This window comes from Mya arenaria, chromosome 13 (genome assembly GCF_026914265.1).
Source record: "Mya arenaria isolate MELC-2E11 chromosome 13, ASM2691426v1".
Taxonomy (NCBI): Eukaryota; Metazoa; Mollusca; class Bivalvia; order Myida; family Myidae; genus Mya; species Mya arenaria.
In genome coordinates this window covers 33649484-33664018 of record NC_069134.1, presented here as the reverse complement: position 1 = coordinate 33664018, position 14535 = coordinate 33649484, and the positions used below count along the sequence as shown (strand labels likewise).

The following is a 14535-nucleotide window of genomic DNA, read 5'->3' as shown; positions in this document are numbered from 1 at the left end:
GTCTACATTTTTGTTTGCATTATTATAAAAAGTTTACTGATAGACACATATAAGGATGCTATGTCTATGATAACCTCTGCTCTATTGTTTTAAGTTTATATCTTTGACTATTTAGTTATTATGTCTCCCCCTCTCTGGGGGAGACATATTGTTTTTGCCCTGTCCGTCAGTCCGGTAGTCCGTCAGTCCGTCAGTCCGTCCGTACGTCACACTTCGTTTCCGATCGATAACTGGAAAACCGCATGACCTAGGATCACCAAACTTGGTAGGGAGGTTGGTCGTGAGGTGTAGAGGATCCCTATTGTTTTTGGGGTCACTAGGTCAAAGGTCAAGGTCGCGGCGACCCCCAATATAAAAAACATTTCTGCTCAAAATCTTGAGAACGGTTTGACCTAGGTTCACCAAACTTGGTAGGGAGGTTGGTCATGAGGTGTAGAAGATCCCTATTGTTTTTGGGGTCACTAGGTCAAAGGTCAAGGTCGCGGCGACCCCCAATGTAAAAAACATTTCCGCTCAATATCTTGAGAATGGTTTGACCTAGGTTCACCAAACTTGGTAGGGAGGTTGATCATGAGGTTTAGAAAACTCCTATATTTTGGGGGGTCACAAGGTCAAAGGTCAACGTCGCTGTGACCTCTAATGTAAAAAAATATTTCCGTGCAATATCAGGAGAATGCTTTGATCTAGGTTCACCAAACTTTGAAGTGAGGTTGGTCATGATGTCTAGATGATCCCAATTGTTTTGGGGGTAACAAGGTCAATAGTCAAGGTCGTGGTGACCTTCCATGTAAAAATCATTTGCGTGTAATATCTTTATGTCTCCCCCATTCATGAGGAGACATATTGTTTTTGCCCTGTCCGTCAGTCAGTCCATCAGTCTGTCAGTAAGTCAGTCAGTACGTCACACTTCGTTTCCGCCCAATAACTATAGAACTCTTAGACCCAGGAACTTCATACTTGGTATGCTAGTTGGTCATGACTAGTAGATGACCCCAATTGAATTTGGGGTCACTAGGTCAAAGATCAGGGTCAACGTGACCTTGAGGTGAAGAAACGGTTTCCACTCAATAACTAAAGATCCTTTGGGTCCAGGAACTTCATACTTGGTATGCTAGTTGTTCATGACTATTAGATGACTCCTATAGATTTTGAGATCAAAAGGTCAAAGGTCAAGGTTACCTTCAGGTAAAAAATGTTATGTTGGCAGTGACCTTAAGCTTAAAAATGGTTTCTGCTCAATAACTAAAGAAAGCTTGTACCCAGGAACTTCATAGTTGTTCATGACTAGTAGATGACTCCTATTGATTTTGAGATCAGTAGGTCAATGGTCAAGGTCACCGTGACCTTGAGGTGAAGAAACTGTTTCCGCTCAATAACTAGAGAACGCTTGCAACCAGGAATTTCATACTTGGTATGCTAGTTGGTCATGACTAGAAGATGACCCATATTGATTTTGAGATCACTAGGTCAAAGGTCAAGGTTGCCATGACCTTGAAGTGAAGAAAAAGTTTCCGCTCAATAACTAAAGATCCTTTGGTTTCAGGAACTTCATACTTGGTAAGCTAGTTGTTCATGACTAGAAGATGACCCCTATTGATTTTCAGATCAAAAGGTCAAAGGTCAAGGTTACCTTCAGGTAAAAAATGATACGTTGGCGGTGACCTTAAGCTTAAAAATGGTTTCTGCTCAATAACTTAAGAACGCTTGTACCCAGGAACTTCATTTTTGGTACGCTAGTCGGTCATGACTAGTAGATGACCCCTATTGATTTTGAGATCAGTAGGTCAAAGGTCAAGGTTGCCATGACCTTGAGTTGAAGAAATGGTTACCGCTCAGTAACTAAAGAACACTTGCACCCAAGAACTTAATACTTGGTATGCAAGTTGGTTATGTAGATGATCCCTATTGATGTTGTGATCAGTAGGTAAAAGGTCATGGTCACGATGACTGTGAGCTGAAAAATGGTTTCCGATCAATAATTGAATAACGCTTGCGCCCAGGAACTTCATACAATGCAAACTTCGTTTACATTTTCCATGATTAATCAACAACACTTTCTTCTCTTCACTATTTAATATAATCGAATAAACCAAACTTCACTGTTGGTTTGTCTCCAGTCCAAAGTTACAAATTTCATGTCCATCATTTATTTTTTCTCAGCTACGACCACACAGTAGGGGAGACAAGCGCTTTTTCAAAAAAGCAATCTCTAGTTATATTATAATAACAAATAATATAAAACAAAATACTTTTTAAGTGATATATTTTATAAGAATTCTCATTTGAAGTTGAGTTTTCATTATATATAAGTTTAAATCAGTAGTTATGCATATTTCTGTTTCAGTGATAATTTTAAAGAGACGAAAGTATTATTTTGGTCAAACAGAAAAAGACAATGCTTTATTATTATTTTAGGCAGACCATTATAAAGAATGCCATTTGGATATTTAAAACTTAACAAAAACCATTCAAGTATTTCAAGCATAGAAACTAAATTGATTCTGTTTGTTTTGAGATAATTCTTTGTAAGATTGATATCACAAATATGTTATTTGATAAATTGAAATTCTCATGTTACTCTTCCCCCCCGGATGGTTATTTAAAAACATACTGGTAGGAACTTTTTTCTTCTGATATTGTTTAGCCTTGGAACCGTTGCTATTGTCAGTATCTTTGAGCAAGAACTTCACCTTGGCCATAAGATAATCAAATGAAACTTGGTATACAAGTTGCCAGAAATAATGTACTTGTATTGCGTGGCCAATAACTCTGGCTTTAATATTATTATTGTCGAGTTATGCCCCTTTTTGGACTAGACACCTCCCAGATGAATGTTGGCTTTCGCTCCAGGGCACTCTTGTTGTAAATGATAATGGTGAGGGCGGGGGCATGGCTTAGGGGTGTGGCATAGCTACTACCGGTATATGCAATGTCTCTGGAACACAATACATATGTAGATTAATGTAAGAATTATTTCAAACACAAGTATTCAGAAGAATTTCAGCGAAAATTTATCATCTTGTCTATATAATAATTCACACACATACTTAATTAACTTATATACACATTTCCAGTTTCAACCACTTGCCATTTTTTTTGAAACCTATTTAATTCTTTGTTTGTTCTGGCGTTCCTGGATTATTCTAGAAACACCTAGCTACAAGTACATTAGATAACTTAAATGTTCAATTTATCGAAGGAATTGTGTTTAAAGTGATTTTAAAGCCTCAGATATCCATGAAATTGGCCATATTTGACAACAGTTCTTAAAAAGTTTCTAATTGCAGATCATCTATGCTGTGTTTAGAAAAGTAAATTGGGTCATATACCCAGGTTCGATATGCCCCTATTTGTATCCAATCCATGATCCACCCCTGTTGATAATCTTAATAATGAAACAAAATTAAGTGGTGGTCCAAATATTGTTTGAGGCTTAACAATTTAGTGTTCAGACTGATACTTTTGCTTAAAAGGGATTGCAGGACAGATTCACATTCAATCAATTAGAAGAGACAGTTATTGCACTCGCTCATATAAAGAAACTCCCACTTATTTTGCACTGAACACTCAGAAAGTTAATTATGTTTTCTTTCATTTATTTTTGGTCTTCTGAACAATTCTTCAGAGCCGAGCTATGCCTCATGGTCTGCTGACTTAATCATTTTGAACACTAGAAATAAACACTATTTTTATGATGATGCATTTTGGGTAAGATTATCTTTTACAGTTTAAATAATTTATTTTCATGACTTGTGTACTGTGTGAGTTATGATATGCAAAAAAATGCATTATTTTTTATATCAATGATTAATTTGGGTGTGATGTTTCTTGCTTGGCCGAAAACACATAAACTATAATTAAATGCACTCATGCTTGCCAAGTGGGTTTGACATGATGGCTGAGGTAAACTCCTGCACACTGACGTGGTAATAAAGTCCACAACTTTTGTAAAACAACTATCTTTTATTTTATGAATTATTGAAGTGGGTTTTTTTTTACCAAAAAAATGTTTCCTATGATTCATAAAACAGATGGAGATGTGATTTTGTATTTATTAAAGCTGCACTCTAACATATTGACCGTTTTGACAAACTTAATTTACTTTTTCAAATGAGCCAATTTTTGCGTAAATGTCTGTAAACCAGTCATTTATGACTGCTGACAAAAGATCAGATTGGAATTTTTCATATTTATGCTCAGAAATTGATGTTTTATGGCTAGAAGCGTTACGCTTCATGTAAAATGAGTATATCAGTATAGTTTTCCAAACAGTCGAGATATTATTTGGGGAGATTTCTTATACTGCCTTTTGCAAAAATAACCTTTATTTCTCTTCCTGCATTGAAGGCTTTGGTGCCAAAATCAGCTGATTCTGAGACAAAAATAAAATAAAAGTCAAATCTGTCAATCTGTGAAAGTGCAGCAGCTACTTTAAAGGGCCATTTTGTTCAACCTTTTGACAACCTTTTTATCCTTAAAATATAAAAGGTCCTACAGGTATATGTTACCAATGTAACAGCTAGTGCCCCTTTAATTACACATGTGAGCTATAATGAGAAATATTAATTTGTAGATCTAACCACATTATTCAGTAGTCATGAAGTAGGCAAAGTTTAGAATCTTATCAGCGATTGAAGATGTCCTCCCCCACAGCATTATAATTATCTTACAAGCTACTTGACATTAGGCCAAACTGGTGATTCAAATTGAAGTAGCTAAAACTACAATTGATTTATTCATCCTCGTTATGAGTACAAACTGGTGATTCAAATTGAAGTAGCAAAAACTACAATTGATTTATTCATCCTCATTATGAGTACAAACTGGTGATTCAAATTGAAGTAGCAAAAACTACAATTGATTTATTCATCCTCATTATGAGTACAAACTGGTGATTCAAATTGAAGTAGCAAAAACTACAATTGATTTATTCATCCTCATTATGAGTACAAACTGGTGATTCAAATTGAAGTAGCTAAAACTACAATTGATTTATTCATCCTCATTATGAGAACAAACTGGTGATTCAAATTGAAGTAGCAAAAACTACAATTGATTTATTCATCCTCGTTATGAGAACAAACTGGTGATTCAAATTGAAGTAGCAAAAACTACAATTGATTTATTCATCCTCATTATGAGTACAAACTGGTGATTCAAATTGAAGTAGCTAAAACTACAATTGATTTATTCATCCTCATTATAAGTACAAACTGGTGATTCAAATTGAAGTAGCAAAAACTACAATTGATTTATTCATGCTCATTATGAGTACAAACTGGTGATTCAAATTGAAGTAGCTAAAACTACAATTGATTTATTCATCCTCGTTATGAGTACAAACTTGTGATTCAAATTGAAGTAGCAAAAACTACAATTGATTTATTCATCCTCATTATGAGAACAAACTGGTGATTCAAATTGAAGTAGCAAAAACTACAATTGATTTATTCATCCTCGTTATGAGTACAAACTGGTGATTCAAATTGAAGTAGCAAAAACTACAATTGATTTATTCATCCTCGTTATGAGCGCAAACTGGTGATTCAAATTGAAGTAGCAAAAACTACAATTAAATCATTATGAGTACAAACTGGTGATTCAAATTGAAGTAGCAATAACTACAATTGATTTATTCATCCTCATGAGTACAGCATAAAATGATTTAGCATATAGCATTAATATGCCATATAAGTCAAACCCTGTTGCCTTGAACTCACTTGGTCCGAATTCCTCATGGGCTCAAACTGATCGTTAAGGACCAATTTCTTTATACTGAAGGTACGCATTCCCTCATGGGTCAAATTTTCCGAGGCACAAGGTATTTTCGCCAGTCCCTGGGAGTTTCAGCCAACTAATTTGTGTGTTACAGTGCTCAAATGCTAAAATGGCATTTTATTCCAAGTATTGATTCTTCGATTGTCATGTATACAGGTATCAAAATTAGACTCTTAGATGAACAAGCCCGAATTCTTCTACAGTGTGTGTATACCACATGATTAATTACGTGATGCTACCTCGGAAGGCAATGTTTTGCTTAAAAAAATATCAAAGATAACTTTTTCGCTTACTACACCATTTCAAATGAAACAAAGGCCAGTCTATGCCGCTTAAAGAGCCCCACCTTTAATTTATAACCGGAGTTTGATAAGGTGATAAGTTTCATCACACACTTCGACAAACCTGTTTCCAAAAGCAAAAAAGCAATGTTTTGACAGTGCTCCATCAGACAGCCGTTTTGTGAAAAGGTTTGTCGAAGTGTTATAAGAAACTAAACACTCAATTAAAATTTGGTAAAAGACAGAATGCGGGGCTCCGTAAGCGGCATAGACTACCCTATGTTTCATTTAAAATGGTAAATTTTTTAAACAAGCCCTATGTGTCTCGATCAGTGGATTTTCAACGATAATAAAATTGAATGATAGGACAGTGAAGATAATATCAGCTAGTAATTGTTCCTACCACTGCTGTACCATGAGGTCAAGGTCTATTTTAGTAGACAACAAAAACTCTTAAGTCATGTGTGTATGATTGTACAATGTTCTGACTTAAGGAGCTTTATGAGGGCAATGATATGATTCTAGAGCTATCTGTTATACGATTGTATATGCAAGATCACAACCTATACTTACGTACCCCGGTTCACTGAGGTATACTGAAATAAGAAAAACAACTTGTTTACAAAGATTACCTGTCTTTTAATCAGATGTTTTTGGTGTGGCCTTACACTTGAAAGTTATCCCCCCCTTCCACTACGTATCTCTCCGTGTTATTCATGTGATATAAATTGTGGTGTGATACTGTCTAGGTAATAAACAAGCGAGGCATCTGTAGTGTGTATAGTGACTGCTTTCTTTTTAAAGTAACTCATTGCGTTTTTTTCAGGCTTCAAACATGGAGTGGAAGTCAGCAACTAGCATTTATAACTTCAATGCAAAGGATATAGATGGAAATGATGTTTCACTTGAAAAATACAGGTATGCTTTACAAGCTTATAATTTAAGTATGATTACAATCATGTATGATAACATGTTTAGCTTATTTGTTTTGAAGACTGGTTATGTTAGCATGTTCATCTTAAGGCCTTAAAAAAACATTTGGTTCGGCTGACCTGACCCTAGCTTTTTATAGTCAGTAAAATGAAAAAAAATTAAATTAAAAAAAATAAAAATATTTTTTTAAATGTGCATTTTTTTTTAAGTGTATGTTTTAATTTGTAGTTCAAAACCTTTAAGGCTTTTTACAGAAGATTAGTTTAACGCCATTCTCAAATAATGACAATAATGATCTTATATAAAGCCTTATAAAAAATGAAATAAAAAAAGCCTACCAACCCTATGTGGTTTTTATTTTTAAAAAGGATGTAACCCTAACCAAAACCATAATTTTTTGCCTAGGATTTGTATTCTTTTTATCTGTGTTATAACTAAACAACTTATGAAGATATTCTTGATATATAACTTGGTTCACACTTTGCCAGACACAATATGCACATGTATAACAAGGAGTCAAGGACCATAACTCTCACTTTCATCATTGTTGGCTGGACGCCCTTGTGCAACTGGAAAAGAACAAACCAGTCAAATGTTGGCATTTGCTCCCCCGCGCTCTTGTTTCAAATAATGAAATGGTATATTTACCTAATCATACAGACATGATAATTATATACAGGTGCACTGATAAAAGATGTTACATAAGCGGTGATATAAGATATATTTCCAACATAATAATTGTTATGCAGTTTGGCGATCGATAAGAATGCTTGTTGTACCTGTTGTCTAAAATAATAGACGTTCATTATAGGAATCTGCACTATCAAAAATCGTAAAAAAATCCATCCACGATATTGGTCACAGATTATTAGGACTAGTTGTTCCTCGTTTTTTAACTTGGAAATAAGAAAACATATTTTATTTAGCTCTGGATGGCAAACCAGCTTGGATAGATTTAAACAGTATTTCTAGCATTGAATGATAAACAATGATGTATTGATGTGGCAGGAGAAGTTTACTTAATCTGACACTCAATTTGATTTAGTTTACAAAAAGGTGTCTGGAAAAAAAGTGGATCTTCTCAATATTTTCAAAAAGGTTGGGCTCTGTAAACCAGTTCACGTTGGATCATGGCTGTTTTATGAATCTGAAAATGGGGGGGGGGTTAAATACCTTGAATGCAATGCAGTTTTGAATTGGCAGTCCCTTTATAAGTGATATATGGTTAAAAATATTTAAAATAATTTAATACTGGCATATACCATGAAGAGTTTTCTTTGGAAATTGCTACTGTAACTGCTTTTTTTTTTAATCTGCATGTATACCGAAATATACGATGCCGTCTCAATGTGCTCAATTTCATATTTGGGTCTTGTTTAAAAGCTCGGAATAGAAACTTCAATCTGGTGTGCATATTGCCAAATGCTGAATGCATCATTCGATATGGGTATTGTACATGGCTGTATTCAGATATAAAAAAAGGGACATATTGTTTTACTAAAAATAAAAAAATGCAAAGCCCATATTCTAGAATAATATAAATAAATTAAAGTTATTTAAGCAATATTATTCTACCAATTTGAATATTCTCGAGAAGATTCAGTTACCATGACAAAATTTTGGAACAGATTTACTTATGATTTGAATATTAACTTTTTTAAAATCAGCAATATTAAGATAGATGGCCTATCAAATGACATTCTACCTGAGACTTCATGTTGCCTATCATAAGTAAAATATATCATGATTAGCATATTTATGTCATGGTTTCCAAGCAAGCCGCAGCTTTAAAAGCTTTGGAAAATTGACACCGTTTTCTAAATTATTTTATGATGTATGGGATAGTACGCAAGTAATGTAGTCATTTTGAACATACAATGATGTCAAATGAAAAAATCAAGTGTCCGGCTAGTTTAAATGCATTTGAAAATATATTGATACTGCCGGGGAATGTGTTTACAGTAAATAATGTTTTATACACAAAGCAAAATTTCTTACTTTTCACATCATTTGAAAACTACAAAACTATAATAATTATATATGAATACCAGGTGTAGGCTTTTAAAATGCCATTAGTCGTAAGATTCCATCCATTAGATTGAGTTAAGTAGATTTTGAAAAAAATCGTTAACTATTTCAGTAATGCACAAATTTAGGATTTGGCAGGTAGCCCTAAGCTAATACTGAGAGCGTAAGATACATAAAAATTTTAGACCTTAATATTTCCTGTTGCTTTGTTGTCTTTGTTTATCTTGTATTTTTCAGGCTATTGAGCTACAATATAAGAGAGTCATTTACCATTAGTTGACCATATTATTTTTTATCTTTCATTTGTGCCTCATTTAGACTGTAAAGTACAAAATATTCTTTTGATATTTAAAGCTTTTCTCTCACAAATTGACCGTTTTGACAATTTGTCATTATGTGAAAACCTGGCGGGCGGCAGGGCTGGCGGGCGTCCGGGTGGCGTCAAACTCACCTATGAAACTGAATAATTTCAGTAAGGCTTGACCTATCTTGACCCAACTTGGTCTATAACAAGAGTTTACGGATACCTTTCATGGGATTGCATTCGGGGTCCCTTGGGTCAAGGTCAAGGGCACTGTTACTTAAAATAGAAAAACTGTTGAAACTGAATTATTTCAGTAAGGGTTGACATATCTTGACCCATCTTGGTCTATAGGAAGAGTTTATGGATACCTTTCATGGGATTGTGTTTGGGGTCCCTAGGGTCAAGGTCAAGGTCACTGATACTAAAAATAGAAAAACAGTTGAAACTTAATTATTTCAGTAAGGGTTGACATATCTTGACCCAACTTGGTCTATAGGAAGAGTTTTTGGATACCTTTCATGGGATTGTGTTTTGGGTCCCTAGAGTCAAGGTCAAGGTCACTGTTACTAAAAATAGAAAAATGGTTGAAACTTAATAACTTTAGTTAGGGTTGACATATCTTGAGCCAACTTGGTAAAAAGGAAGAGTTAATATGGAGACTTTTCATGAGATTGCATTTGGGGTCCCTAGGGTCAAGGTCACTGTTACTAAAAATACAGGCTGAAGTTCTTCTGTCAATCATTGAAAACCTGGTTTTGTCGGCATTTCTTGTTTAATATTTTGTCTTGGAATGAGCCAATTTTTGCATAAAGATCTGGAAACCGTTGATCTATGACTGCTGCTATAACATTTAATAGTTTTGCTCAAAAATTGATTAGCTAATGCTTTAAGAAAATGAAAATTTTGGCAGTTTTCCAAACAATTGAGAATATGTTGTGTGTGATACTAGATGACCAATTTGAAAACACTGATGCCAAAATCAGCTGATTCCGAGAAAAAGTTGTTAAATCTGTCAATCTGTGAGAGTGCAGCTTTAAATGAAAGTTTCCAAAACAACAAGTATTCAGCCACTGTAAGTTTTATAATGCTGATGGTATAAGACAGTCCATTGCATTGTTTTAATGGATGTAAGTTGTGTAGTTATTGTTTACATTGGAATGATACTCCCACAGTTGTTCTGTAAATAGATGGACTGTGAGAGTAACAAAGATTTCATATAAACCGATACCATCTTTAATATAGATTTTCACTCCAAATAGAGGAGCGACTCTACAAAGATTGTTTTCCATGGGTGGCAATATGGGTCTGTCTCCAATGGTGATGATATTTGTGCATATAATAATAATTATACTAATATAAATGTTCACCTTAAGTGACCAATACTCCCACCTGGTGTTTTATGCGGTTGTAAGGATCTTTTATTGAGCACCTTTTACACATGCAATTGACGTCAGCTCTATTTAAAGGTACATGATTGTACTTATGTAACTAGAAGCATTAATAAATTTCAGTGGCCATGTTTGCCTAATTGTGAATGTGGCAACCAAGTGAGGTATGACGGCGAAGAACTACGACCAGCTAGCAAAACTGCACGCCAAATATGCTGAGTCGAAGGGTCTTCGCATTCTGTTGTTTCCATGCAACCAGTTCGGAGGTCAGGTGAGGAATGCTGTAAAAGCTATTATTTTTATATGTGAGTTTGGTTTGTGGTCACCAAGCTGGACAATTGGGTTTCCTCCAGTTACTCTGGTTTCCTCCGCAACAGTAGACCACACTCTAGCCCTACATTGTGCCAACAACAGTGATTTATATATGGTTTAATAACTTGGTCCACAATTGTTGTGAAATAAATAAGTTAAAATTAGAAGCTATTATTTTTGAGGTGGTTTAAATTTAAGTTTTTAGTTTTGTTACCATGTAACTATATAACACAAATAATGAATACTGTAAAAACTACTATTAGTTTTAGATGATTTAATTTTGTGGTGTTAGTGTGGTTTCCAGGCAAACACAGTTTGAGGTAAGGTGGGTTTACTGTAAGAGCTACTGCTTTAAGGTGGTTAAATTTAGTGATTTAAATGCTGTTTCCATGCAAATACAGTTTGAGGTAATGCACCAGTCAATTGTAACCAAGGCCCCCCCCTAGTCCGGGGAATAGCGGGACTTTAACTTTCGGTCCACCCAATCCTGGGTAAAATCCATGACCTGCGGGGACACAATGCTGGTAAAATCCCCGCTAAATGCCCCCCACACCCCTGGGAGATCCTAGGTAAGGCTCAATCCCCTCTGTTTTCGGTGCGAAAACAAAACCACCGCACTCACTCAGCACTGTCGGCCATCTGAACGGTAAAAACACAGCCCATTTCCCCCGCTATTCCTGGTATACCCCCAGACCTGGAGGGGGGGTGCTTGGTTACAATTGACTGGTGCATAATTTTAGTACTGTTTTCATGCAACTAGGGCTCAGGTGAGGAAAACTGTAATGTCTAGTATTTTGAGTCATTTTAAATTCATGGGTTTAGTGTTGTTTTCATGCTCAGGTGTGGTGAAAATCTATTTTTCTGAGGTTGTTGTGATTTGAGGCTGTACTCTAACAGATTAACCATTTTGACATTTTTTTTTTTAAATTTTGAGCCAAATTTTGCATACATATCTGAAGACCAACGTTATAAGAATGCTGACAAAAGATCAGATCACAGTTTTTGACATATTTACGTTCTAAAACTGATATTTATGGGTAAAAGCTTACTTATGTTTTAAGAAAAATGCATAAAACATCAATTTTTGAACATCATAAGAAAACTTGCGATCTGATAATTTGTCAGCAGTCTAATATCAGTGGTTTCCATGCATTTTCACAAAAAATGCCTCGTTCAAAGACAAAAAATCAAAAAGTTGTCGAAACATTCAATCTGTGAGAGTGCCGCTTTAAGTCACTTAAGTTGTTCTATGAATACCGGTCCTGTTTTATACCTGAAGAAGTATGATATAAAATTTATTACACTCTCATACAAAGCTCAATTTAAATCCTAATATCAAAAACATAACTTTAAGTTACTAAGGCTTGGCAACCTTTGTTTTCAAGCTATAAAAAATTGTAACATTTTGATAAATGGCTGTAATATTCCTTTATTTACAGACCCTGAAATTCATGAATTGACAAGTGATGTCTTAACCCTTTTATCTGTCCAAAGTTTGTTTATATTAGATAAAGGTGTGTATCTGTAATGTTTTATGTGGGTTTGTTTAAGGCCAGTATAAATTAATAGCTAGATTTTCATCCAACTTTGTTTTTTTTAAATGGGGGCGGGGGATGACATTTTTTTTTTTTTTTTTTTTGATGATTGTTTTACCATTGAATATGTGTTCATACTCTTTCATAACAATTCTCTTTTTTATGTGTGAATGTTTTATATCGACACCATAGGTATGAATAAACGTATGTTCCCGGAAAGTAGCAGACCGAAAACATTTTTATTCGAGTCAATCAAATTTAAGAGGTGGGAGAAAAAAAGAGGGTAGGATGAAAATCAATTTATTTAATGTTCCCTAAGGATAAAAAATATATGTTTTTTACAATTTCAATAATTTATATATTAATGATCATTGGAGAATGTCAATGAAACTAAATTAATACTGGTACAATTAATGCCAACTAGATTGTCAGCATTATGTTATTTATTACAATGGTAAAAACAAACGTTGAATGCAAATTACATCATCTAGCTTTTAAACAGATCTATTGTATATCATGTTGAAACGATGTGATCTGCATTGCACAATTTTGGGCCATTCGACATTAGGATTATAAATTATTGACTTCAGATTAAGTATATGATATGAGCAATGCATGGTCTGGCTTGTAAACATGAAGCAATTTTAGAGATCTCATCATGAAAATTACCGTATTGCTCTCTGAAAATGTCATTCCGCAATAAAACAGTGCATGCGCTTCTTTTGGTCAACTTTTCATTTAATTGGTACCATATGCATGCAAGCTTGCCTATGTCTTTCATTTAATAGGACCAAAATTATGGACGAACACTTCATAAAGTGAAGATTGATTGATTGCCATCAAGGCCTGCCATGAAATAATATTGATTGCCATCAAGACCTGCTGTAAAATAATACTGATTGCCATTAAAGCCTGCCATAAAATAAAACTGATTGCCATCAAGGTCTGCCAATTATAGTTTTGTCTACAGCTTGCCTAAGGCCCACTGATTAGCTCTACTTACCTGCGCATCAACCTGCTTTTCAAAAGTGCTTTCTGTTCAAAATAGAATAAGATAATGAAAAGAATTAGAGTAGTGATGATTAAACGATACTGGTACCTTAATTTTTTTAAATAACATTTTCTCTGCGATGGGTGCTGTCTGCAAGGAAGCCAATTTGTCCAATGACTGCAAAGAGCTTTGCCTAGAAGTTTGTCGCAGTGTGCACTAGAGCTAGGCTCTTAAGCAACACAGCCCCGAAATATTTATTAAGTTGTTATGTAAATTATATTAATAATAGTTCAACATTAATAAATTGTTTGAAATCCATGATTGTTGATAAATCACATTATAATCATATTTTTGAAATGCATGTATTTCAGGAGCCAGCGCCTGAGCCAAAGATCAAGGAGTTCATGTTACAACACAGTGACGGGTTCGAAATGTTTAGTAAGATAAACGTGAATGGCAGCGATGCCCATCCTCTCTATCACTACCTTAAACACAAACAGGGAGGCACCCTTGGGAAGTAAGTAGGATATTAAAAGAAAGTGAGGTTGAGTGTGGTCTTGTGGTACAGGTGTCCAACTCACACCAAAGAGGTAGTGGGTTTGATCCCCACCAGGGTGAGTGTGGTCTTGTAGTACAGGTGTCCACCTCACACCCAAGATGTAGTGGATTTGATCCCCACCAGGGTGAGTGTGGTCTTGTAGTACAGGTGTCCACCTCACACCCAAGAGGTAGTGGATTTGATCCCCACCAGGGTGAGTGTGGTCTTGTGGTACAGATGTCCACCTCACACCCAAGAGGTAGTGGATTTGATCCCCACCAGGGTGAGTGTGGTCTTGTGGTACAGGTGTCCACCTCATACCCAAGAGGTACTGGGTTGGATACCCACCAAGGTGAGTGTGGTCTTGTGGTACAGGTGTCCACCTCACACCCAAGAGGTAGTGGGTTTGATCCTCACCAGGGTGAGTGTGGTCTTGTGGTACAGACG

The 14535-nt window shown here is 35.3% G+C and overlaps 1 protein-coding gene across 1 annotated transcript in view; it reads left to right on the top strand.

Annotated features, from left to right (window-relative positions):
- The window catches only part of LOC128213946 (glutathione peroxidase-like), a 33972-nt gene that overhangs the window by 15003 nt on the left and 4434 nt on the right, over positions 1-14535 (top strand). The window contains exons 2-4 of the mRNA XM_052920066.1: positions 6886-6977; positions 10836-10983; positions 13922-14067. Coding sequence (XP_052776026.1) covers positions 6886-6977; positions 10836-10983; positions 13922-14067 — 386 coding nt within the window. The remainder of the gene's footprint in view (positions 1-6885; positions 6978-10835; positions 10984-13921; positions 14068-14535) is intronic.